A 25,469-nucleotide genomic window follows, 5' to 3' on the forward strand; every position below is an offset into this window, starting at 1 on the left:
ATGAGTGCTGGCCTCATGAATATGCAAGGCACTCAGTTATCCTTGACCGTAATGAAAAGACGATATTAATATAGCCACTCCACCTGACTGTCTGTCTCTATGGTTTTGTGTGCGTGTGTGGCTCTGCATGAGTATGTGGATGTGTGTGTGTGTGGATGTGTGGATGTGTGTGTGGATGAGTCGAATGTGGGGATATGTATCTGCTTGTGCTCAGAGAGAGGATATTTCCAGACACACAACCAACCAACCACACACACACACACACACACACACACTGGTAGGCTACACTCACACCGTTGGGCCCTGTGTTTGTGTTGGGGTGGAGGTTGAGCACTCCCCCAGCTGTCCCAAGAGAGGTATTTAGTTAATACTAGACTCCTCATATCCTGTCACAGTCTGGGCTGGCCACGTCGTTGGAATCATCTCTAATTATTTGCTTTAAAGAAGTTTAGACTTTCCAGTGGTAAGGAGGAACAGAGACCTTTCTCGTAGGATCGTAATAGGTCATCTTGTCATCACATTTAATGATGTGTAAATGGTTTGGTGTCAGGGTGGACTGCAGGGTCATTTTGCTGGAATTTGTCTTAAACAGGCTCAGCTTTAGGTTGTGCGGGATGCCGGGGAAGGCTACTTTTGTGTATTTTTGAAAGAAAAGCCCTTTAAACAGTCGTAAAAAGGAAGAGGTATATTTTTCCATATGAGTTGAAGTTATGGCAGTGTTTAGCAGTCCTCCTTGTCCTCCTGTGGAAAGTTAGGTATCTCAGTCATCCTTCCATCTGAAAACCTTTACAGACAATTTTCAAAAAGTGCTGAAAGTTCAAAAGTGTAATAGAACTGTGTCTTTTTTTCTCTTTCTCTCTTTCTGAAACAGTATGAAGGGACCATTAGGGAAAATTGAGGTCCATTTGGGGTATTCCACATAAAATCAAATCAGGGGCTCACTAAAGATCTGGAGATACATACTAATGCAATGTGGTTAATTCTCAGAAAGAGTGGGTGGGGGGTTTGTGAGGGACTGGGACATCGAACATTTTCCATCTGAGCCGCAGCATTAACACACTGTCTCCTGGTGTGGTTAACACACACACACACACATCTCTGTAGTTATGAGTGGTTGGTGTTTGATAACAAAAAACAAATGACTTATTCCTATGAATGTTGGCAACGAGGTCTTGAGATATCATGTGTGTGCTCTGCGTTAACTATCTTTTTTGTTCAGCCGACAACGCCTCCCTTGATGTATTTTTTTTTGCTCTGTTTTTGTTTTGTCCTGTCTTGTCTTGTTGGAGTTGCCATTGACCCCAGAATCCCCACCCGTGTGTAGCAGTAGCAGCAGCAGCAGCAGCAGCAGCCTTGAAGGCTGTAGTAGGAGTCGTAGCGCTCCACTGTCTGTCCACTCTCTGCTCTGTTCGGCTCTCTGATAATATGTTTGCGGTGGAGGAAATGCAGCTCGCCGGGGCTTTCCAATGGCATCTGTGAAAATAAGCTGTAATTCCTGTAATATTGCTCTCGCTCTCCCTCGCTTGCCTGCCCACCCTCTCTCTGCCAAACCCAAAGACTCCGCAGAGCTGTGCTTCTCTTTCATCTCAGAAATGGCTCTTCCCCGACCAAACCGTTGGCGCAAATTAATGAATTGAGACTCTCTTTTCTTTAGAATATGGTTATTATTCAAATGTTACTTTCATATTTTGTGTCTGAACTGTACGGACGTTAATGGGTGGTTGTGAGAGCCAGGTCTGTGGAATTTGTGTTTGAGAGTAAATTTGATTCGTAGTTCGCATGACATTCAGTTTATTTGATAATGGAATATTTTGCCCCTAATCTGAAACCAGGCTAATTAAAGCTGACAGTTGTTTGTTTGGAGTGAAACCCAATTAAAACATAAATATGTGTTTTTTTCTTTCTTTCCCTCTTTTTTTCTCTCTCTCTTTCCTTTTTTTGAGCTAAGTAATGGCCCCATGATGGCAAAGAAAACAAATGGGGTTTTTTTTTTCGTCAGAGGAGGGCAAACTCACAACAGCTGTCAGAAATGAGTTTGTTTTAAAAAGCAAATGCTTTTTTGGTCTAAAGTTCATTTCAGTTGGAGCTCTGTAATTAAATCGAGTCCCCAACCTTAAGTTAATTAGTAATTGCCCGGATCCAGAAAGGAGGAGATATTGTGAGCTGAATGTCTTGCTCATCCATATAAGGACATTAGTCCCCGATACAAAAAGCCTATTTAGAAGAAGAATTCATTCGTTAGTGTGAGAGTTGTTTTGACAGGGCTTGTTGTTTTTGAGTCTTTCTTTTTTTCAGAAATACATCTCGGAGGAATGCTGAACTGGCTATTCCTAACAGTATTGGAATGCATAAGCGGATACCTGCGCCCTGTGATTATATTTATGAAGATAATTAGAGGACAGGCAGCCCTGTGAGCATAGTCTTTAGGCTTTATTGTTGCTGTGGGAAAATGACAGCATGGGGAAAAGGTCAGCACGACTGACTAACAAAATGGCTCCCCAATTAGACATGGTGGCTCCCGCACGTCTTTAAAAACACATACCTCGGAGTCAGATGGCTCTGCGTGAACACCGGCGTTTTATACTGTACATACCACTGCAGGACTGTGGATAAGATGACTAGGTGTACAGCACCTGTTCTGTCAAGCAGAAGATAAGTCTCGGGTCACACTCGGGTCACACTTAAATGTTTTTCTATGTTGTTAAGTTTAGGTAGATGTTACATGTTATGAAATGTTATGAGATTCTGTAAGGGATTGTCCACTGAGGGTAGAAAATAACAGTATGCGGCCATTAACTACTGGCACAAACAGAACGAAGTCTCAAATTCAGTCCTCTAGCTCTCTCAGTGAAGTCCTGTAAATGGGAAACAAAATTGTGTCATAAACACACAAAACTTTAACAGCCAATCAACACATTGCTTCAGGTGTGCAGGAGGGAGGGATGTACTTTAATTGGCTGTTGAAATGAAACTTCAACATCCTTTTGTCAGAATGGTGGGCTGCCTCTTGTGTTAGATGATGTTAGATGCTGGTGCACATCTTTGTCCGAGGTTTTGTCCACCTCCACAACACAGTGGCACAGTGGGCTTATGTATGGACATCTGATCATGTGCTCACTACATAAGCCTCAACAATAGGAGCCAATTGGGTCTTTATGGGTCAGTCGTTGAGTATGTGTATGTGTGTGTGTGTGTGTGTGTTTGTTTGTGCCTTTCAATGGCTGTGTGCATATTTGCTCATGTGTGTGCGTGTATGCATGCTCGCTTGCGTGTTTGTGTTCATTCAGACATTCTTGTCTCTCACTCTCTTTCTTTATCTCTCTCTCTCTCTCCCTCCCTCCCTCTCTCTGTGTGTGTGTGTGTGCGTCTGTGGTCACTGTTTGCCCACTCTAGAGCAGATCTGTTTGTACTGTTTCTCCACTGCTGAGTTCAATGTGTGTGTTCTGAACTAGTGAACTTCCCTCTGCTTTCACTGCCCTGAACCTATATCAGCCTGGCAGCGGCCCCAGCACCACAAACAAACATAACAAAACAAAACAAAACTGTGTGATTTATTCATTCGGATCTTGATTAATTGAGTGCATCTCCCTGTCAAACAACAACATCCTAGATTATGAGGATTAATGTTTAGAGGGATTATTAATTTCACTTCATAAATCCTTTTTTTTATAAATTGGGGAGGGGCACAGGTTTCTCCTACTGAAACAGATGCAGCACAAACGGCGATTTATGTAACTGGTAAGCGCTTTCATATTGTATATATTGTACCTTACAAGAGCACGATTGACCAGTAGATTAATATTTATTTAGCACGGGGAAATCAAAGGATTAAGCCAGTCATCATTTTAACTCTAATCCAGCTTTGCATGGGCTAGACAAAGAGAGGGCGATTACTAAACATGAGGCTGCCAAAGCTGCAATTAGATTCTCTGCTTCCTTGGTCAGCATGGAAAAACACATACAAACACATACACACACACACACACACACACACACACTCAAAGGCATGCATCCAGGTGTGTACACATACAGATCTCCACATGCAACTGTACACACACACACACACACACACACACACACACACACAGAGAGATGAAGGGATAGAGGAGGGAAGAGAGGAGGGCTACAGTGCTGTCTGCCTCCATGAGATGTGTGAGTGCAGCTGAAAGTGAACTGTATGTATTGCTCATGCATGTGTAAATGATGAGGAAATCTCACAGAAAACCCACGACAGAGAGGTGAGGGACCAGGACACACTGTTTACACTCAGCAGTTAGCTCCTCTGAAATGTCCTTGTGTGTGTGTGTGTGTGTGTGTGTGTGTGTGTGTGTGTGTGTGTGTGTGTGTGTGTGTGTGTGTGTGTGTGTGTGTGTGTGTGTGTGTGTGTGTGGCGCGTGTGTGTGTTTGTGTATGGTAGTTCTACACTATACTATTGTGTGTGGAAATAACATATCTGCTTTGCTAATTAAGCTAAAAGACTCAGCGGGGGACTTGGGGAGGTTGAGAGGAGGGATGCAACCCTCATTTGCATCTTGGTGATTTCTCTTAGCAAAACACACAACGCCACGAGTAAGCCCAGAGTCTCAGGTGGGCTGGCAAATATGCCTCGTTTTCATTTATTTTAAATAGAAGGGGGAAAAACTCACTACTCTCTCTCTCTCTCTCTCTCTCTCTCTCTCTCTCTCCCTGCGAGAGAGGTAGAAGGGAAAAATGGAAAGTTAACTTAGCAAAGCTGCCTATTAGGTACAAATGTGTAGTGTTGAAACAGTGCTAGAGAGTGGGGCTAGGGAGAGGGAGGGGTTAGAGAGGGTTAGTGGAAGGTACAGAATGAGTGTGAGAGAGGTCAGATGGAGGGGGAGGGAGGGAAGGAGGGAGAATCTTTCTTCCATCACGTGGACGTGGACACAGGCAGACAGCAGAAGATGACTCGGAAAGATGTGAAACCAGATGTGAGGTGAAAGAGTTGGAGAGAGGGAAAAAAACAGATAAAAAGACAGGAGCACATGGTGTAGGGGAGAGAGAGTGAGAGAGAGAGAGCAAGAGGACCTGCTTAAAGGGGAAGGCAGGCTCTTAGACACTGAGCTCTCCCCTTTAACCCCATGCCTTTTCCACCCTTCTAGTGAATGTTAATGATTTTTCTGCCCCCTCCCTCAGCCGACCCCCTTCTCTTCTCTCTTCTATCCCTGCTCCCTTCCAGAAAGACACAGCGTCATTGTTTGTTGCAAGGGCCTTTACTTTCAAACTTAATTACCTTCATCTCCTTTGTGGTGACTGAGGCTGAACGTTTCTCTCTCTCAATCTCTCTCTCTCTCTCTCTTTTCTTCTCTCGCCATGTCAGGGGAGGTCGTCACACATTCTTTGGAGGCTGCTCTTCATTAGTCCTGGGTGCAGGAGCATTCCTGCCTGCACTGGGAAGGTAGACGCGACCCCGCACACACTCGAAGGAGTCCCCTCGCATACACACCAGTGGGAAGCTCTAAGCTGGTTAATGTAGTATAATTGTCTGGACATAGACTGGCCTTTGTTTGTGCGGTTCATTTCCAATCAGCCATAATTAACTCCAGAGTGCTTCCAGATTGCCAGCAAAAGAAAAATTGTGGCTTTTTCCCTTTTTCTTCTCGCTTTTCTTTTTTTGTTCCGCCCTCTAACTCTGCTTTGAATCGAGAAAACACATTAGCTATGTAGATTATGTCTCCCTTTGATATGGGTGCCCCCTGTTAGAACTCTTTAACGGGAAAGCCAGTTGCATGAAACCAGGCTAAATCCAGTGCTCATTAATTTTTTTCCCCCCTTACAGTTAACAGAGTTTGCCTTTAGTTATATTTAAATGGCCTCATCCCAATAATATTACTATAAACCATAAGTCATAGTCATTTCTCATGTGGAGTTTTTAAGGCCATATTATTCTTGGTACTTGCTCTGATATGCCTTAGAGAAAGCAAGGCCTCAGATTAGGACAGTAATGCAGTCACCCAGGACTGGTGCAACCTCTTTTTTTAGATTCTTGGGGAGATTACACATACTTACACACACGTTGCCTTTTGATTTTCGTTCTCCAGGAGGCATTTTGTGGATAGGTAATTTGTCCGACAAGATTCCTGACTCCTAAAAGGACTCTTTTGCCAAAGTTTGGGGATGGGGTGGGGGGGTGTGCCACGCCCGACAGTAATGATATGGTATCGGTTGAAAATGAGGGGCCTCCAAATGTTTCCGTGGCACAGGGGATTTCTACAGCTTCTACTATTACACCTCTGGGCACAAACGAGGTCGCAGAAAATCTTTGTGAGAACAAAAAAAAAAAAAAAAAAAAAAAAAAAAATGGTCACGCTTAACCTTCTTTTTTTTCTCCTCCTCTCCTTTGCAATTCCGTTTCTTTCTGACTTAAACAAGAAAGACTTAAGGTCCCCAGTGTCCTTGGAAGGGCAGAGAAGCGCTTGATGTTTGGATAATACCTCTTTGATGGATTTTTCATCAGTTCTTTCAGCATGGCAACAAATAAACAAGTATAATTACACTTGTGAAGGCCCATTCATGGCATTGTCAGGATTAGATATATGTGTAGCTTCCACACAGTGAGTCTCTTTTGTCTTTGCCTAACGCGCTATGACATTTTGATAGAGGATTTGGTGTAGGGGGGGTTGGGGAGGGGGCTGAAGGTGGAAGAAAAAAAGGCCAGAGCTGAGACGGGACTGACCTTTCTGTATGCTCATATAATTCAAGGATGTTTTTATTTATTTCTTCTCCGGTCTCATTTCTTTTATACGGTGTCACTGCAGCAAAACACACTCTGGCCACACAGAAGTGGGCTAACTTTTAACCTGCGTTTGGCTTCTTAAAAGGGAAGAAAGGACGAAGACAAAAGAGAGAGAAAAGAGGGAGCAAGAGAGAGTGGATGAGGAATGTTAAAAGCAAGTGAAATCCCCAGCTTTGAGAAAGGCTGCTATCCTCCGGTGCAAGCTCCTGAAAGGGAGATGGAAAGGGTGATGTGAGGGGGGTGTGTGTGTGTGTGTGTGTGTGTGTGTGTGTGTGTGTGTGTGTGTGTGTGTGTGTGTGTGTGTGTGTGTGTGTGTGTGTGGGGGTGGCAGAAAAACAAAAGGCAAAAGAAATCTCTCTGTGCCCTCTTTCCCAAGAACTTAGCACTCCTGCAAACCTAGCATTCCTTTCCTATTAAAACCACCCCCCACACACACACACACACACACACACACACACACACACACACACACACACACACACACACACACACTAGGCCCCCCTCCTGATCAGATCACATTCTTTTTAATCACTTCACACACTGTCTCCACGGAGCACTGGGAGAGGGCAGGGACAGTCTTAATTAAAAAACAGAGGTAGAAATGTTGTTTGCCATTGCTTTGTTCTAACCAGAGCTGGAACGGTTTCTAGGCAGGGAGATCTGTGGCCTCATTGTTGAGGGTAAAAAAGAGAAAGAGACAGAGAGAGAGAGAGAAAGAGAGTGGTGAGGGTTGGGTGGGTGGCAGGGGAAGGACAGAGACACTTTATGTTCTAAGGAACGGATCTTTGTGTTAGGTAGGGCTTTTTGTTAGTTTTTTTGCTTTGTGCATCGAAAGAAGGTGGCAACTTTGTGAAAAGGGTGGGGAGGAGAGCTGTTTCAGTTACAAACTATGGCAGTGCATGTGCGGAGAATCACACAGACGTGTTCTGCACAGATGAAATGATATCAGGGGGAAAAAACACACACATGGAACCCTTTAATCTAGGATGTAGTGGATCACTTGTTTCAAGTTGTGGAAAAAGGCTGTCTGTTCCCTCCTGAACAATGATTAATATTTCCTTTTTTTCTCTTAAGCAGCAGTAGTTTTGATTTGGGGCTAGTCAAAATTATTCAGATGAGACTGATAGCCTAACCGTTCCGTAGTTGACTTTTTAGCTCAGAATTCAAAAGTCTGGATGAACTTAGCGTTCACTATGCAGTTACATATGAAGTAAAAGCACAAGCAGTTAAAGTGCTTGACAGTGAAAGACACCTCATCAAACGCCCGCATATCAGTAGGATCTCTCTTTGTATTGCTAGCGTCAGCGGGTAGATGTCTGGCATCAAAACAAGTGTAGCTCTTTATCTCTTTGTGCACTCGTCCATAATTCACTGTGATGTAATGATTCCCAGGCATCGCTAGAGAAGCGTCACGCAACACACCTCTGCGGAGGCATCCTAGCACTTGAAGTGTGCATGATTTAGAAAAATAAAATAGCAGATTGTCTTTTATGTCTAAAGCTGCGTCAAGTAAACCTGTGGGTCTGCGTTTTACAAGGCACAGAGGTGCTAAGTAGTGTAGACCAGTACCATAACAAAACAAAAAAAAAACGACTCAACTCATTTTGGGATGATAGCAGAGGCGCGTGAGACGTTGCCACCACCACCACAACCTGAGTGAGTAGACTGAGGAAGTTGAGTGTAGCTCCATCTGCGAATCATTTCCCTGAGCCTTTGATAAATGTAAAGGGTGAAATATAATGGAAACAAATCACATAGAAGTGGGGTGTGCACGCCTGACAATAGAGAGGCAGGGAAAGAGGGCTGTTATGTGCATTGTCAGAAGGTTGTTGTTTTATGATGTGCCATGGAGTCTCCCAGAACATCACTGGAATGTGGTGTATGTGTGTGTGTGTGTGTGTTTGGCAGATGCACACACACACACTCACACAGACGCACGCAGCGCCCATAAGCCCTTGAGGCACAGCTGCTGTCTCTGTGATGTTACCTTGTGATCTTAACAGGGGAGATGGAGAGAAATTATCAGAGGAGAACATTGTAATCTTCACCAGCTTCTCGTGCCAAAGTGTGTGTTTGGGAGACACATTCCTCTCGCGTTGCATAAACGTTGCCCCATCCTGGCTCCCCTCTTGATGTTTGGAGCTGGATGCAAATGGGGGCTAATTTCGAGCTAATTGCGGCTCTGAATGTCTTTCTGGCATTGGGTGAAAGAAGCCTTCACTCATTTGCGCTCTCTCTCTTTCCATCTCTCTCTCTCGAACTCTCGGCTGCCTGTTGTGTGGGTAACCTCCGTTTCATGTTTGCTCAGCTCAGGAAAATTACATTTTCATCTGCCTTTGTAATGTTTCATTTTCCCCTGATTAATCTGACAGTTTATCTGTCATGCACAAACATAAATGACTTGTAGTCTCTCCCTAATCTCCGTTGGCTTCTGCTCCGATCTCTTTTTTGCTCAAGATTAGACTTGATTAGAGGCCAGGGTGGGGAGGGACGGAGAGAGAGAGAGAAACAAAAGAAAAAAAGAACATTTGATTTCATTCCTGTAGTTAATATACATTGGGCCTCCCCACAAGTCACAGTTGGCCAAGGGTTGTTTTAAATGAATCCCCAAATTACTTTGTTGTGCAGCAAAGGGAGACTCTGAAAACAAGGTGGAGAGGGCATGGCTGCTCTCGTTGTTTAATATTTTCATCTCATCGTAAAATTTTTCCTCCATTTTCCTCATTTATTCACTGTATATATTTCATTATTTTGCCATGAAAACAAGCTATTTCCTCTCTGATTGTATTCTTGTCCTCAATTAGCTAATTCCTCCCACTGAGCGTGCTGGCTAATGAGGGCTGGTGCTATTTTGGCAGAGACCTTGTTTGTTAAAAATGGTGGGCTGTGCAGGGATGCACTGTATTTCATTTTAATTGAAAGCACAGCGGTGGCTGCACTGAGTGGGTTTCAGGCTCCTGGCCCTCCACCACCCTGTTACCCCTGTTACTTTGCCTGCCTTTGAGCAGGGAGGGTGGGCCTGGGGTGGAGCCTCTGTTTGGGCCTGTGTGTATCCAGAGGGGCTGGGTAGCAGTGGGAGGCGAAAGGGGGCAGCTTACCCCCCTTCCCCCCCACCCCAACACCCCTCCCATACTATCTGTGCGCTCCTGATGCCGAAGTGGAGGGCTTGAGTCTCCTTTCCCAGCTATGAGAGACTGGGCTCATCTCTGGCTCCAGCTTCAGAGACGATGACAAGAGAAAGAGAAATAAAAAGAGAGAAGAGTGAGTGAGTAAGAGAGAGAGTGGGAGGAAGGGATGAGGGAAGGAGAGAGGGGAAAAATAAAAAGATGATTGAAAGATTTTCATCATCCAAGCTTGCGTATGATTTGTGAAGGCTTGGAGAGGGCTTGATTGAAGCGGAGACGGTTGAGAGATGGGCAGCCTTCCAGGATTGATAACATCACAGTGGTATTTCAAATAGTGTTCTTTTGTGTGTGTGTGTGTGTGTGGGGGTCTCAGTGTGTGTGTATTTTCGTTGTCAAGGGAGGAATAGAAGGGAAAAACTCCTGCAATGGTTGCTGAGGATGATTGGAAAGGGTGCACTCCATATTAATGTTGAGTTGTGGGCCAGCACTGGGCTTGTCAGACGAACCCATCCTGCAGGGGCATGGGGCAGAATTTAGAATATTGATGGACACTTAATCAGGGCTTGTTAGATACCTGCTGTGGGAGCCTCACCGAGGGAAGATTGCGAGTAAGCTGATTTACTGGGGAGCAAGGCAGAGACCAAAAGAAGCACGGCTGCTCTGAGCCACAGTGGTGATGATTTGAATTCTCCCAGCTCGTCCTCCCTGTGGGTGATTTTCTCTAATCACAGTCTTTTAATGAAGAGCCTTCATGGGACTTTTGTGTGGCAGTGAATCGCTGAATTGATTCTCTGGCTGTTGGTGTGTGTGTGCACCCCCTCCTCTCTCCACACACACACACACACACATAGACGCACTAACCCCCATGACTAAAGAATACTTTAAGACGAAAGAATGGTTCAAATCTTTTCTCTCACACAAAAAGTCACTGTGAGTAAGCTGTTGAACTGTTGTGGTGTAGTGGATCCAGAATTGAGTAACAGCTTGGTTCTCATCTGCTTTAGGTTCAAGTATTTCTTTTGTAGCTTTAATAACATGAACTGTTAAAGAAACTAAAATGATGTAGACACCATTCTACTGAAGACATTGACAGCTGGACATTGAGAGCAGTTGTCCATATTTGGTATTGAAATATCTGCCGTATGTGAAGAGTTCTATTATGGGTTTTTTTCCTAATGTCCTCTCTCTTTGTCTCTCTTCTTTTTTATTCTCAATCCAGGTCCCTGACAGACTGGATGAGATGAGATCCTCATGTAGTGATTGCCATGGAAACCTGTGATTCTCCCTCTCTCTCAAGACAGGAAAATGGGCCTAAGATATCAAAGTTACGTGAGACGACACATCTTGATAATGAGGTGCCCGAGAAAGTCCCTGGGATGGAGCTTGACAAGGAAAACAACCCGACGAACGACAACTTGAGGACGGCCGAGGAGAGTCTGAGAGAGGTCGCGTTTGGACTGAGCACGGCGGAGAATGCGGCCGTCGCCCCGGTCGCTTCAGCTAAAGAGATCCCTTGCAACGAATGTGCCACTTCTTTCTCAAGTTTACAAAAATACATGGAGCACCACTGCCCGAGCGCCCGCCTGCCTCCTCCCAAGGACGAGAACGAGAGCGAGGCCAGCGACCTGGACGACAGTGACGTGGAGAACCTGACGGGAGAGATCGTTTACCAGCCCGATGGCTCCGCTTTTATTCTCGAGGACTCCAAAGAAAGCAGCCAGATAGCCCAGCCGGAGGCCAAGAGCCTCTTTTCCCCAGCACTGTACCCAAACTCTCAGACTGCTGCGGGGGACAAGACTGAGCAGTCTGCCGCTGCCCCAATGTCCTTCTACCCACAGGTGATCAATACCTTTCACATCGCTTCATCCCTCGGGAAACCATTTACGGCCGATCAGGCTTTCCCAAATACCTCAGCATTTGCAGGAGTCGGTCCTGTGTTGCACAGTTTCCGTGTCTACGACCTCCGACACAAGAGTGAGAAAGACTATCTAACCCTTGATGGCGCTGCCAAAAACACCTGTGTGTCCAAAGATGTCCCCAACAATGTGGACTTGTCCAAATTCGATGGTTGCATTAGCGATGGGAAAAGGAAACCAATTCTGATGTGTTTCTTGTGCAAGTTGTCTTTTGGTTATAGTAGGTCATTTGTAACCCATGCCGTGCATGACCATCGAATGACCCTCAACGAGGAGGAGCAGAAGCTCCTTAGTAATAAGTATGTCTCTGCCATCATACAGGGGATAGGCAAAGACAAAGAACCTCTTATAAGCTTTCTGGAACCAAAAAAATCCAATTCTGTGTTACCCCATTTTTCTACTGCAAACTTCATGGGTCCTGACCCTGGCTTTCGTGGTCTGTGGAATGCTTTTCATGTTGAAAATGGTGATTCTTTGCAGGCTGGTTTTGCCTTCCTGAAGGGGAGCGCGAGTTCTGCTGTGTCGTCGGCAAACCAGTCGCCAAGGAACGCCCAGATGCCAAAGGCTGAGATGAACCTGGGGGGAGCATCGGCTGCGGCAGTGAAGGCCAGCTCCGCGTCCGTCCAGCGCTCGTCACCACGCAGTGGAGCCAGGGATCAGGAGAGCAACTGTGAACGGCAGAAGGACCTTAGCACTTTGCATTCGAACGGGGAGTTCCCCATCAAGAGCGAGCCCGGCGAGTCCGGCGATGCCGAGGACGACGAAGACGCGTACTCGAACGAGCTCGAGGACAACGGCACGGGCCAGCTAGCGGATAGTACCAGTAGCAAAGATTTCCCTCTCTTAAACCAAAGCATTTCTCCTTTACTGTCCAGTGTGCTAAAATATACTGAAAGAGGTACTTCTCCGTCCTCCGCGACTGTTTCCGACGAGCTTGAGAAGACGAAATCGACTGCTGTCACGAGGGACAGCAACAACGACTCTTCCGCCAACGGCAGCGGAAAAGAGTTTGCCGACTCCTTGGGGGCAAGGGACGGAGGCACGCCGCCCTCGCACCCTAACGACCTGGGTCACCGAGACGACGAGAGCCCGGGCCCCATGCGCCAGCAAGCAGCTACTCCCACGAGCACGCCCGGCACCCCGGGCCTCGGGGAGGGCTCCCCGGGCAGCGGCGGCAGTGGGGGCAGCGGCATCGAGTGTCCGAAGTGCGACACCGTCCTGGGTTCGTCGCGCTCGCTCGGCGGCCACATGACCATGATGCACTCGAGGAACTCCTGCAAGACCCTCAAGTGCCCCAAGTGCAACTGGCACTACAAGTACCAGCAGACGCTGGACGCCCACATGAAGGAGAAGCACCCGGAGTCGGGCAGCTCGTGCGCCTACTGCCGCTCGGGCCAGGCCCACCCACGGCTGGCGCGGGGCGAGAGCTACACGTGCGGCTACAAGCCCTTCCGCTGCGAGGTGTGCAACTACTCCACCACCACCAAAGGCAACCTCAGCATCCACATGCAGTCCGACAAGCACCTGAACAACGTGCAGACGCTGCAGAACGGCGGCGTCGAGCCCGTGTTCAACCACGCGGCGCCCGTCGTGCCCAGCAGCGCCAGCCTGGCGGCGGCCTGCCAGGCCAGCGCGCCCTCGCCCTCCAAACCCAAGCAGAAGCCCACGTGGCGCTGCGAGGTGTGCGACTACGAGACCAACGTGGCGCGCAACCTGCGCATCCACATGACCAGTGAGAAGCACATGCACAACATGATGCTGCTGCAGCAGAACATGAAGCAGATCCAGCACAACCTGCACCTGGGCCTGGCGCCGGCCGAGGCCGAGCTCTACCAGTACTACCTGGCGCAGAACATCGGGCTGACCGGCATGAAGCTGGAGAACGCCGCGTCCGAGCAGCAGCAGATGATGATGAGCCCCTTCCAGCTTGACCCCGCCACGGCCGCTGCTCTCGGGCCCAACCTCGGTGAGCCTGACGCCTTAGTTCTCTTCTCTCTTTCTCTCTTTCTCTCTCTCTCTCTCTCTCTCTCTCTCTTTCTCCTTTTTTCTCTCATAGTGGCCGTGATGCCATTATTGTCCCCTGTCTTTCTCCTTGATTAAAAGCATGATTATTTTCCACCACATGAGAATTATTCTTAATCTTTCTTTCTTAATTTTTTTTTTTCTTAAGTCAGCTTAATCCACCCCTCGACTCGACGAGAGGGAGAAAAAAAAAATTAATATAAATAAATAAAGGCCACGTTGTGTCAGGGAGCAGATCTGGAGAGGTGTGGTTTAAACAATGACCCAGTAGCAGCTCACTCTCATCTCATCTACGGCGCTCGCAACCTGCAGGTCATCGTGTGACAGATGCGCAGGCTCCTGCTTCTAATTCTGCAACCAAACAGTCACCCTGCATTTCTCATCCTCTGTGTTAATACTGTCGTGTAATGACATGTCGGGCTCTACATCCCTCTCTGAAGCTGCAAATCTATCTCTCTCAGGAGCATTTTTCCCATTTAAAAAAAAAAAAAAACATTACATGAGTTATTGAGTGACGACTAATTTGGTGCTAAGCATTACACCGTTATAATTGTTGAATTTGTCAGTCGCGGTTTTCGGTGTCAGAAAACTGATCCATTTCCCTTGTAGAACAGAGGTGATCAAAAGAGTAAATTACAATTGAAAGAATGTAAGATTTTTTTTTTTGTAGAGGCTGAAAATACAGCCGGTTCTTTTGTATTGATCAGCTTTCATGCCTTTGGGGGGGAAAGAAGTACAAACTGAGGAGTGGCATGCCTGGAAGGAGTAATTAAAGCTATCTGATGAGGGAGTTTAGAAGTTGAAAGGGGTGATTGTAATTGATCCTGATTCAATCCTATTACAGCTTTTTATAGTTTAAGCTTTATAGAAGCCATACTCCACACGAGGCTTTATTTTATCAAATCCTTTTGTGTGGGTGCCCTACACCAGTCTCTTTCTCTCCCTTTCTCTCTCTCTCTGTCTCGTTTTAATTTCATGTAATAATAAAAATCCCTCCTTTCTCTTTCTACATTTCCCTCATTCTTTCGCTCCTATCTCTGATTTCCTCCTCTCTCCCTCCCCTGCACTTTCTCTCTCTCTCTTTCTCTCTCTCTCACTCTCTCTCTCACTCACTCTCTCTCTCTACTCTCTTACACCCACATGGACACTCTATCTTGTTGTATATCTGACGTTCCCCTTCTGTCTTTCTCTCTCTCTCTCTCTCTGCGTCTCTATCTTTGTCTCTCTCAAACATACTCTCTCCCTTTCCTCTCTCTCACTCACACACACCCAAACACAAACCTCCTTCACACACACACACATCATACTCTCTCGCTTTCCCCCTCTCTCTGCGTTTCTTTCTCTGTCTCTCTCAAACATACTCTCTCCCTTTCCTCTCTCTTTCTCACACACACACACACAAACACAAACCTCCTTCACACACACACATACTCATTCTATCTCTATCTGTCTCTCTCACTTTCCCTCTCTCTCTCTCTCTCTCTCCCCCTCCTTCTCTACAGTAAATAACGAGGTGCCGGTGGAGTTCCGTCTGGCGAGCGGTCAGCTAATGGGTGACGACCTGTCGGTGCTGTCGGGCGGCGAGCTGTCGTCCTGCATCAGCGACCCGCAGCTGAAGCTCTTCCAGTGCGCCGTGTGCAACCGCTTCACCTCGGACAGCCTGGAGGCCCTGAGCGTGCACGTGAGCGCCGAGCGTGCCCTCCCCGAGGAGGAGTGGCGCGCGCTCATCGGCGACGTCTACCAGTGCAAGCTCTGCAACTACAACACGCAGCTCAAGGCCAACTTCCAGCTGCACTGCAAGACGGACAAGCACATGCAGAAGTACCAGCTGGTCGCCCACATCAAGGAGGGCGGCAAGGCCAACCAGTGGAGGCTAAAGTGCATCGCCATCGGCAACCCCGTGCACCTGAAGTGCAACGCCTGCGACTACTACAGCAACAGCGTGGAGAAGCTGCGGCTTCACACCACCAACCAGCGGCACGAGGCGGCTCTCAAACTCTACAAGGTGAGTCGCTTTTCTTACTCTCCTACACACGCTCCCCAACAACTCCCACCAAGTGCCGTGACAGTGGGAACATCCAGTAATATACACAAAAACACATTGTCCTATTGTGCAGCAGACAGTTAAATGCACAATGTAGATTATTTTTAGCGTTAGGTAGCCGCTCGATGTTATAGAGCGTTGGTAGTCTCTTTGGTGGAGCAGGAAAGCTGTGGGGGGTTTTGCGAGTGCCTTTTTATGATGTCAGATGTCATTAGTAGACCTGTAAATGTAATTTGCTCCCTGTACCCCCCACACACACACACACACACAGACACACACACAGACACACACACGACCTCTCTCAGCACTCTTTTCCTGTAAACCAGTAAGATGCCAGTCAGGTCATTTACATGATGCCTTTGGAAATCAAACTTAATTGAATTCTTCCACAGAACGCAAAAAAACATCACAGATAAGCAACAGCAAAGCAAGCTGAGCCGTAATTGTTGTTTTTCGAAATCTTCACCTCAGTAACACTACAAAAAAGGGAAAAAGAAATGACTGTGTCATCTCTTGAGTGACATGTTGCTTAAAGCTTTCAAAAATATCCTTAGAAGAGTCACTAATTGCGTGTGTGTGTGTGTGTCTGAGAAATGTAGGGAAAGACAGATTTACTGTCTCTTATTTGTGTATCAGAGAAGGAGGTGGAGTCAGGGTTTATTTTTAGTGCAGTCTGTGTTTTCATGAAAGCTCTGGTCATTCCATTTCAGTGCATGAATATTCTCAGGGTAATTTTCTGTTGTTATTATTATCACTTCTTTTTTATGGTTTTCATGCCTGATGAAGTCAAGCCCTCAGCTGATAGCTGATCTGTGTGTCTGTCTGTGTCTGTGTGTGTATGTGTGTGTGTATGATCTGTGTGTGTGTGTGTGTGTCTGTGTGTGTGTGACACTGTTGTCTCTTCCTGTGCTTAAGTGCTTTCTGGTGTTGACTTACTGGGTTGGTGTGATGGCCTGAGACAATAATACTGGCATCCTGAAATCATAGAGCAGGCATTATGTCCCAGGCTCATTAGAACAGTGTTCAGGATAAACTATGTTAACATAATGAGGATCTATTGACAAGCGTTCGCCGCTTTTGGCAAAGGGGACCCATAACCCTCCTGTGGATGTATGTTTTGAAATATTAATTTAGTCCATAACAATGGCTAGCCTGTATTGTAAATTGGCAGTCTTGTAGTCATAATGAAATGCTGTTTTTATTACCTCATTTCTGAAATGAAAGCAACAATATCCACAGAACTCTATTTGAACTGAGGAGCTTAAAGAACACAGGAGAAAATACCCCCAACACACACACACACATTCAGTCACTCACCCACACACACACACACACACAAAACACCGCTGTCCATAGAATATTCATTTTTTACGATTTTCCTCTTTTAAGTCTTTTCAAGTAGAAAAGGTCAGAGAAGACTTGCGGAGCATCGGGCCCCCCTCACGTTCCTCATGTATTCATGCAGTGCTAGTAATGTTGCGTTAGCGACTGAACAACAAAGACTAAATCCCTCTCCCAGTGAAGTCAGCGGGAACGGAACCAAGCCCTCAAAGAATCGCATGTGGATTTCTTCTCCCCCCTTTTCTCCCGGCGTGGAATTAAAAGAGCCTCGGTCCATGGGAATGTTTTGAAATCCTTAGCAGTTTAAAACAGGAGGGACTATTTGGGGGTGGAGGGAGTGGGGGTTGGGGGTGAGTGGGGGGGTTCTCCGCTAATTCTCTAAGCAAATAAAAAAGATTCCATGGCAACAAAGAGCATTGCTGATAATGTTGGGAGACAAGCAGATTGAAGATTAGGAGGTGAGGAGGGCATTGCTGAGGCCTGTGAGCTCAAAGTAGCTAGCAGTGGTCACTACACGCACTAGCATGGCTACAGGCACATGCACATAAAGAGAGCGTTTTGTTTGCACACTTCTATGTGCTGAGGGGGTCAGCAATGCTGTCCTTTTTAGGCTGGGCATAAAAGTGATCCAGATGTTGCCCTTGACCGCCACTCCAGACCCGGTTGGAACTCCACTTAGCCACCGTTTCAGTGCCAGAATTCTTCCAGCGATTCTAGAAAGTTCACATTTTCCTGTTGACATTCAGAGTAGCACTTGGTGTATGAGTGTGTGTGTGAGAGAGTGTGTGTGGGTGGATATGTGCATGTGTGTGTCTGTGTGTGCCGGGGGGGGGGGGGATATGTGCATGTGTGTGTGTGTGTGTATGTGTGCATCTGTGCATGTGTGCGTTTGTGTGTGTGTGTGTGTGTGTGTGTGTGTGTGTGTGTGTGTGTGTTTGAAACAACACAAAGTAACCATTCTTTAATTTATGCCCACAGAGCAGAATTGCTGTGAAGTGTGGCCATCTGAGTTGCGCTTGGGCCATAATACCTTTTTAACCCATTTATTGTCTCAGGATGATTATGTGGCAGAACAGCAGGTGGCTGTTGCAGGCACATTTGGGATTAAAAAGGGAGAGGGGTGCCATTCTTTAGGCCTGAATTGAGAGAAAATCCTACGCCAGCGTGGCAATTGTGCTTTCCTATTTTAATATGGAGGTGAATACGTTTGTGCTCAGGGAGGGGTAGGGGTGAGAGAGGGAAAGAGAGAGAGAGAGAGAGAGAGACGGAAAATGGGAAAGTTCACATGATGGCCACACATGATAGTCATTATGTGTCGGTTTACCAATAGGTAAAGCAGGAACACAAGATGGCCGCCCCAAGCTGACACTCTTCATGTGTCAGTTGTTAAGCTGAATGGTAGCCAGGTGAAGTCTCTGAACTGTGTGTGTGTGGGGGGGGGGGGGTAGCCAGACGAGACAGAGGTTGAACGGTTAGTCCTCCAGCCATCATGCATTCACCCATCCACCCCTACCTTCACGCGTGAGAGGGGAGGAAATCTGTTTTACAGATGCCAGTTTAATGTCTTTGGCAGAAATGGGACTATTTTACTCAGAGACATGTGGTAGTAAAGTTATATAAAAAAGATTTCTTTATTTGACCAGAAAAACACCTCTTCTTTTATGTGTAAAGGTGAAAGGCACATGGGAGTGGGTCGTTTGGCCAGGCGCACAAAAGAACAAAGTGTTGATGACCTTCCCATATGGTCATGGAACACAGAATATCTTTATGGCTGAGAAACGATTGAAGACACAAACAAAAAGCATATTCAGGATTTTATTACTGCTTTGTTCCTGGAGAACGGGAACTCAAATGGCAGCTTTTCCAGACATTTTAAAAGGGTCCAGATTATATTACATTAGCAGCACAATCTCCCCTTCTCTTCTCCGCAAGTGCACCACAGGAGAACACAGGAAGTGACTCACCTTCACTCTAATACGCCGAGCATGGCTGTTTATTGGTTATGCTATTCCTCTAATCCACCTTTAGGAGTGGAGCTATAAGGCACGACGTGGAGCCTTTTTGGGTTTTTTTTTACACACACTGTGTCATGACGTGCTTGTTGAAAACAGATATAATATCGACTTCTGACTCAGAGCAGGACTTGCGCTCGGTGGTTTGTTTGCTTAGTTCGTGTCCAGTGGTGATTGGCGTTGGTATGATATAATTATGACTAATAAACACAGGTATAAACACAGATGTAGGGGAAGAGTAAATCTGTCAGAGCCATTCAAAGGCGGGCGTAACGCCCCATCGCAGAGAGACAGGAAACCTGCACCGCCCCAGAGAGAGACAAGAGAGAAGGAGAGGGAGAGGAATGGAGGATTTAGCAGTGGGAAGCACGCGGGTCATTTAAAGCCAAGAATGTTCATGGTCGGTGTGTGTTTGAACGAAGGCCCTACACAGAGCTGGAGAGAGGCATCTGTGTGTGTGCGTGTGTGTGTGCGTGTGTGCGGGGGTGGGGAATGCAAATACCAGTGCGCACCTGTTCCTCAGCTGGATGAGGCTTTAGTCCTGTGGGGGTAAGGGGAGTTGGGAGGGGAGGGAGATTCTCATCCATAAGTCTATGAGCTGCTTAATTACAGCAATGCCCCACAAAACCCACCCCCCAACCCAGTCCTCCCTCAGCAGTCCATAGCACTGTACCAGGCCCATAGAAGCACGTCCTTCCATCTGTATCCCTCCTTCTTTTCTGTCCTCCACAAAGGCAACAGCCAGTCCTTTACTCCACCTCTTTTTGTCCTCTACCACCTTCCTGTTCTCCTCTTTCTTTCCTCTGTTTCTCCCACTTTTTCCATTTATTTTGTCTCCTCCCTTTTTTCTCCTCCTGCCTTCTCTTTCTCTAACCCTTTTCTTTCTCTCTCTCTCTCTCTCTCTCTCTCTCTCTCTCTCTCTCTCTCTCTCTCTCTCTCTCTCTCTCTCTCTCTATCTCTCTCTCCCTACCCGCTCCCATCTCTCTGTAGACCCAGGGGGACCAGGGCACACATAATGCTCATCTTTATCATCCAGCCGTAGTGAGAGTGAGAAAGAGGGAGAGACAGGGAGGGAGGGAGGGAGGGAGGGAGGGAGGAGGGAGGGAGAGAGGGAGAGATGAGTGAGAGATACAGAGGCGAGTGGGAGAGCGAGTGGAGAGATGGTGGCTGCGCGGGCGACTCCGGCGCCACGGCCGGCCCTGCGCTGCCTCCACAGCCCCCTCCTCTCCCCCTGGGGAGAGGCAGATAGGCCATCTCATTATCCCTGATACGGATGGCAACACCAGTGCCTCGGCCAGGGAAATGAGAAGGGGAAATTAAAAGACGAGAGCAGAGCGAAGCAGGGGAGAGAAGGGAGGAGGAGGAGATGGGAGGAGGAGAGGAATTTCAGATTCATCAAAAAAATACTTCTCTTTTCAACAGCCACTTTTACGATTGTCTCATCCCAATTTCTCAGTGTGTGTGTGTGTGTGTGTGTGTGTGTGTGTGTGTGTGTGTGTGTGTGTGTGTGTGTGTGTATGTGTGTGTGTGAATGTGTGAGATAGATATGAATGGATATAGATACTGTACATATGAATATATTTCCTTTTTGCTAGAATCATCTTTTTTCTCTCTCTTTTTTGTCCAAATGCAAGATGGCTGCCCCTCTGACGGGGGTGTTATTAAGTGTGCCATTATAGCACATTCATTACAGCAGGTCAGTCTCCCCCCGCTCTCATTTGAAAATCAAATGCCCCATATATATGCACCTCTAATTATCCAACTGTCATTTCACCCCGCGTGAGTCGAAAATGGACAGGAGATTGAGTCGAGTGTATTTGCATAAAAAGACATTGTATGCTTCAGAGCTACAAAATGGGCCCATCTCCTCTTGAACCTTACACACTAAGACTACTCCTCCTCCCTCCACTACCATGCTGATTCTTTCACACACAAGCATGCACACATGCGCACACACACACACACACACACACACACACACACACACACACACACACACACACACACACACACACACACACACACACACACACACACACACACACTCAGACACACACACTTATACATGTCTGATAGACTGGGGAAAATACTATAAAAGTGCCTCCACTATAACTCAGTATTGAATTTAATTTCAGATTGTCCATATTTTTGGTCTCCGCCTAGAAGAGTAGGTGAACGCGTAGGAGATGGGGGAGTGAGAGAAATGTAGAATGGGAGAGGTAGAAAGACAGGAAGGGATGGAGAGGGAGAAAGAGAAGACAAAAGAGAAAGGGAGGGAGGTAGTATGACATCCAGGAAGTTGCCCCTTACCTGGGCTTGCCTGAATGAGGTGAGTGGCTCTCTGCTCCTCAAGCAGGCAAGCTAACAGGGAGCTAATGCTAGTGCTAAGGCAGTCACACCACAGGCTACTGTACACCCCAAATAACAACCCCCATAACACCAACACATTAACACACCACCACCCGAGTTTACTCCTGCTCACCATGAATAAATGCATGTCAGCATGCTCTCTCTCATTCTACACCCCCCTCCCTCTCTCTCTCTCTCTCTCCCTCTCTCTCTCTCTCTCTCTCTCTCTCCTGCTCCTGCTGAACACTGTAGCAGATTATTCAAATGCTCTGGGCTTTCACCTGCGTGGGGATTACAATGAGAATCTTTCAGAGGTCTGTGAGCATAGGAGGGCCTTAATTAAAGCATAAAGACAGATGAGTGCTCCTACAGCACAAAGACAACCAGGGAGGGGGGGGGCATGCTGGTCTAGCAGCCGACACCCCCTCCACACACACACACACACACACACACACACACACACACACCTCCCCAACCAACCTCCTCCATTAATCCTCATAGATATTAATAGGAATTTCCCCCCTGTTCTCTACCCCCTCTCTCTGTCTGCACAGTCACTACCAGATGGTCATCTTGACAGGACTGAAGTAGAGGGGTTTAGGGGGGGGCCCAAGGCGTTTGGCCTGGGCCTTGTGTGTGTGCTGATTGACACGAGTGGCATATTGTTTAATTGCCTGCACCCCCACCACCCCCTCCTTTGCTTGTGTCCCCCCCCCCCAAGCAGTGTGAGTCGCTAACTGAGTGGACACCATCTGAAGATGCTCTGATATTAATAACCAGATGTGATCCGGTTCCTGGTCCCAGGGTCAGGCCGGGCGGGGTCGGAGCGTTTGTCTGTGTGCAGGGGACTGTGAAGCCTATTGAGGGTGACAGGTATGGGAACGATACCAGGGAGTAGCGACCTACAGACTGACCACAGAGAGAGAGAGAGATGAGGAGAGAGAGATAAAGAGAAAGAGAGAGGAAGAGAGAGAGACAGAAAGGAGGGGGGAGAAAAAGGAAAAAAGGGGAGTGTCTCACTGCTGAGAGGAACAAAGAATGGCAGGAGTTTGTCATTTTTTCTCTTTCCATCCACCCCTCTGTCCGTCCTTCCTTCCTCCCCCCACTCTCTCTCCCTCCCTCTCTCTCTCCCTCCCTCTCTCTCTCTCTCTCTCTCTGGGGGATTTTGACCCAGCTTAACAAAGGATGACTCACAGAGCTGTGATAAGACCAGCCGGGGAAGGGAGTTGAGTTGCAATCATTTGATACTCCTGCTAAAATACCCCGGCTTAGAATAATTAGCTTTGTTTTAACTCTCTAGATGCAGTTAGAAAGCAAACTCTGAGGTTTAAGCCCTGAAAAACATCATTTGCCATGGAAAAGCTTGTGTCAGAAGTGCATTGTTTTCCGTAGTAAGAGCCTCTTATGTCTGTTATGGGAATAGTTAGAAAGTTAATGAATTATAATATTGCACACCACTGTATAATAGTTCAAAAGAGCTCTGCCAGTGTTTTTATTATGGGTGCATGAAAGCTGTGCTGCTATGTGCACAGAAATGTCATGCACATCTCGACTAGTTCATTTTCATCCAGTAATAACACGACCTGTTCAGATGCAGCTAGTTTGTTATGACTACAATGCTTGAAAAATAATAAGAAAAGAAAGTTGTATAGGCTAGCATGACGACTTTTATGCCAGGGTATATTTTTCTGCTAATTGTTTTGACAATGTTTATTTAGATGATGGCTTGTCGAATTGTGAAACGGTGTGTTAGGCATTGGGTTGCAGACCTAGGGACTCGTTTAACCTCTCCTGGGCCAACACAATACGATTGACCTCCCTCAGGTTCAGATGGATTAGATTGCCACCCGTAATCCTTAATACTTGAAATAGACCTGATAGAAGTCCTCTCTCACTTGTTTAGGATTATGCTCCTGAATTTCTGCCCATTTGGTGAAATTAACCCATTGAATTAGGTTTTTTTCTGTTAACTGTTCACTGGGCATTAAAAGCATTCAGTTGGAGCCAGATGGCTTGTGGCTTTTTTAATACCAACACTAATAACAACGCATTAGGCATCAGAATTATTTTTTCCCCCCAGCGTTCGTCAGCTAGCCTGTTGTTTCTCTACGTTGAATATGTTTTCTTTTGGCTGATGATGATGTGTGTGTGTGTGTGTATGAAGCCGAAGCTGTGGGACTGGAGAGAGCTGGCTGCCTTGCTTCCCTGCTTCTCTGGGAGAACAAAGGCAAACATTTCAGTAATCTTCAAAGTGCCACTGGTATGTTGAGTGGACTCTGGTATGTAGACTACGGCTGAAGCTTTTCACCGAAAAACAACGTCCTTCCTTTTAAGGGCCATGACTGCATAAACTGTGGTCAAAGGCATTAGCAATATTGCTCATATCGGTTTACTTGATGGAGCACCCAAAATAGGAGATGCCCTCTTTTTTCTTGCTCTGACGTTTATTTATGCTAGCGAAATGATGATGTAGACGTTTATATGCGTGCAAATGAGTGTAAAGAAATCTGAACTTGCATAAGAGGGAGGAAGTGTGGTATGAGACGCACACAGGTATGAGAGAAAGAGTGGGTGTGTAGGTGGTGGGGTGGGGTATTACATTATGACATGTGTGAACAGACAGCCCATTGCACAGTGTTCCTTCTTCGCCTTCATTTGTCGGAGTGCAGGTTAAAAGCGGTTATCCCAAAGGGTGCTTTAGAGCTGATTTTCTGAAGGAATATGTAAAGTGCCAACGAAGAGGCCGCTCTACAGAGAGAGAGAAGGGGTGGGGTGGTGGGGGGCAGAGGGAGGGAGAGGAGCAAATGAGTAGAGTGTGCCGTTTAAAGCATGTTCCTCTTCATCCTCCTCTCTCTCTCTCTCTTTCTCTCTCCCTCCCCCTTCTCTCTGCTCTCCCACTGTTTAAATAGGATGCAAATCAGGGAACCACCTCCATGTTGTTGTCGAGAGGGCGGGAGGAATAGTGGCTGTGTGTGTGTGAGTGAGTGTGTGTGTGTGTGTGTGTGGGGGGGTGAAGCAGGCAGCTGGGACATGAAAGTGAAGTGTTTAAAATCCATGAATAGGGAAAAGCATGCGGTTTCAGCCCTGACTTGTTGAGGGCTTATCTGATGTGTGGAGCTCTGGGGCAAGGAAGGGCTTGTGGGGTGGGATGGAGGGGGGGCAGATCTGGGAGCAGAGATTGGGAGATGGGGAGGGGGTCATGTCAAGGGTATGTATCATCTATATAGGATGCCATATGATTGCATGCAAAAACAGGGTGTACTGTAGTTCCTGTGTAGTCAAATATTTGACTGCAGTACACTTCCCTGTGTGTGTCTGTAGGTGATGTATGTGTGTGCCTTTTAAAGAGGTTTCACTTAAAAGACATATACTTGTCTTATCTCAGATGTTTACAGTTTGAATAACTAAAAATACAAGTGGAAATGTTGGGCGTCTGCTCTTTGTCTGTGCTGTTGTTATCCGGGCTTGTTAAATGTCCCTGTCCAGCTGCAATAAGCCATTCCGAGGCAAACTCCGCCAGCTATAATTCACAGTTTCACATGTGCTCTCAGAGAGCGTCAAATGAGAGTTCGAGGCCAAAGACGGTTCTGCCTCTCTTAGAACTTGTGAAACCGGTTCCCAGAACTCAATTGCAGCCAGGAGGGAGATTGTTAGCGGCGACGCAGTTGGATCTCTGGACTTCTTCACTCCCAGGCGAAGACAGGGAAGGCTTTTAAGGGTAATGGTAAGGTCAGTAAATTTAACGGGAAATAAGTGTTCAGGCGACAGATTTTAAATCACCGTAATATAAATACAGCTCCATTTTGCTCTGCCGTTTGCTTTCTTTTTTAACACAATTTAAACAGCGGACGTGCTCTCCTGTCCGTCCCTGTCATGACCGGGATTAGCAGGAGAAGATTTAACACT

At 46.7% G+C, this 25,469-nt stretch overlaps 1 protein-coding gene across 7 annotated transcripts in view; it reads left to right on the top strand.

Annotated features, from left to right (window-relative positions):
• The window catches only part of zfhx4 (zinc finger homeobox 4), an 88,869-nt gene that overhangs the window by 11,638 nt on the left and 51,762 nt on the right, over positions 1–25,469 (top strand). For 6 of the 7 annotated variants that reach the window (XM_048266004.1, XM_048266003.1, XM_048266009.1 and 3 more), the window contains exons 2-3: positions 11,099–13,761; positions 15,320–15,822. In XM_048266004.1, coding sequence (XP_048121961.1) covers positions 11,145–13,761; positions 15,320–15,822 — 3,120 coding nt within the window. In that variant the 5' untranslated portion in view covers positions 11,099–11,144. Of the gene's footprint in view, positions 1–9,964; positions 10,016–11,098; positions 13,762–15,319; positions 15,823–25,469 lie in introns of those variants that run through there. The other variant, XM_048266008.1, reaches the window with a different exon arrangement.

This window comes from Alosa alosa, chromosome 16, assembly GCF_017589495.1.
Source record: "Alosa alosa isolate M-15738 ecotype Scorff River chromosome 16, AALO_Geno_1.1, whole genome shotgun sequence".
Taxonomy (NCBI): Eukaryota; Metazoa; Chordata; class Actinopteri; order Clupeiformes; family Clupeidae; genus Alosa; species Alosa alosa.